We start from the raw sequence: 1734 nt of genomic DNA, 5'->3' as shown, positions 1-1734 counted from the left end.
CCCTTTTATGCCCTAAGCAGTTGCTTATCTGGCTTAATGGTTAATCCTACCCTGATAACTACGTACATTCATTCATACATACATAAACGCATATATATAATCATATATAGATTCATTCATACATACTCATAGATACACAGATACATACATACATAAATGAATGCATACATACATACATACATACATACATACATACTCCCACTGCGTGGCATCTTGGGCAAGTGTCTTCTACTATAGCCTCGGGCCGATCAAAGCCTTGTGAGTTGATTTGGTAGACGGAAACTGAAAGAAGCCTGTCGTATATATGTGTGTATGTGTGTGTATATGTTTGTGTGTCTGTGTTTGTCCCCTCAACAAATGGTGGTGTGCTTACGTCCCCGTAACTTAGCGGTTCGGCAAAAGAGACCGATAGTATAAGTACTAGGCTTACAAAGAATAAGTCCTGGGGTCGATTTGCTCGACTAAAGGCGGTGCCCGAGCATGGCCGTAGTCAAATGACTGAAACTAGTAAAAGAGTAAAAGAGTAATACATATTTACAGACCGACAGACACACAAACTGACATATACACACCCCTCCTTGTATACATTATATACACACATATACATCAGGGCATAAATAACAACACCGAAGAAAAGTTTTAAACGCGTTTTATGTAAAAGATTGCTACGTGGATGTACACACACACACACACACACACACACACACATACATTTCATTCATTAAAAAGAAATAAATAAATCTGCCATCACTCAGCTGATTGCAGTTTCAATCCTTGTCAATTGCGTGTGACCTCTTAGAGGTCATTTCATATCTCAGAAAGAGGCTGTATGAAAATGGCGACTTCTATCCGTACATGTGTTCTTCCGCCGTTCTACCGTTGTTTAACAATGAGAAAATTATCAACCTGTGTGCGTCCTCTACGAACTGTTGCCCTGCACACGAAGGCCACTAGGTCTCACTCTGTCGGTAAGGACATTAAAAAAAACACATAACATATCCCCTTGTCCTCATCATTAATAACACTACCACCACCATCATCATCTTCTCTGTGTACCTCCATCTCTCTCTCTTTCTATTTAACACCTTAATTGCAAATAACCACACGATCTGACCGTATTTACGCTTCGATCCATCCATTCACTAGTTTGTCTGTGTATTCATCTCTCTGTCTATCGGTAAAGATGTCGAATCTGTAATTAAACACCAGCTTCTCTGTTCATAACGAAAGGAACCACATAGAAACGAAATGCTACATTTCTCCACCTAATTTACAAATAAATGATCGTTTTACTTAAATGACTAACTAACATTAATTAAACTAACCTCTTTATTGTATATTTTATAGATCTAAAACACCATACCTTGGAATATTTGTCGATGTTCAGGGATTCCACACGTGTGTAGTGTGAATAAATACGTTATTGAGACAACGAGGGAATCTGTAATTACTGTGGCTAATTAAACTGAGTTAATTACAGTTTTATAGTAGAATTTCTAAACAATAAAGTACCATAATTTAGAATTGTGAATATTTGAGGGATTCCAGCATGTAATTTCTATGTGGCCCCTTCCGTTTTGTATGGAAGGTCATTTATGGACAGATTCGAAACTTTACCTATGTATGTAACTGTTTCTGCCGCTGAATATTAAATTATAAAATCATGTACGTTTATACACACACATATATACATATATGCTGATATATATATATATATATATATATATATATATA

The 1734-nt window shown here is 36.6% G+C and overlaps 1 protein-coding gene across 1 annotated transcript in view; it reads left to right on the top strand.

Annotated features, from left to right (window-relative positions):
* The first annotated feature begins 808 nt into the window (after positions 1-808).
* Positions 809-1734, top strand: part of LOC106869264 (heat shock protein 75 kDa, mitochondrial-like) — a 110905-nt gene continuing 109979 nt past the window's right edge. The window contains exon 1 of the mRNA XM_014914931.2: positions 809-968. Coding sequence (XP_014770417.1) covers positions 830-968 — 139 coding nt within the window. The 5' untranslated portion in view covers positions 809-829. The remainder of the gene's footprint in view (positions 969-1734) is intronic.

Source organism: Octopus bimaculoides, chromosome 13 (genome assembly GCF_001194135.2).
Source record: "Octopus bimaculoides isolate UCB-OBI-ISO-001 chromosome 13, ASM119413v2, whole genome shotgun sequence".
Classification (NCBI taxonomy): domain Eukaryota; kingdom Metazoa; phylum Mollusca; class Cephalopoda; order Octopoda; family Octopodidae; genus Octopus; species Octopus bimaculoides.
Note: the sequence above shows the minus strand (reverse complement) of the source record. Positions and strands in the feature narration are given on the sequence as shown.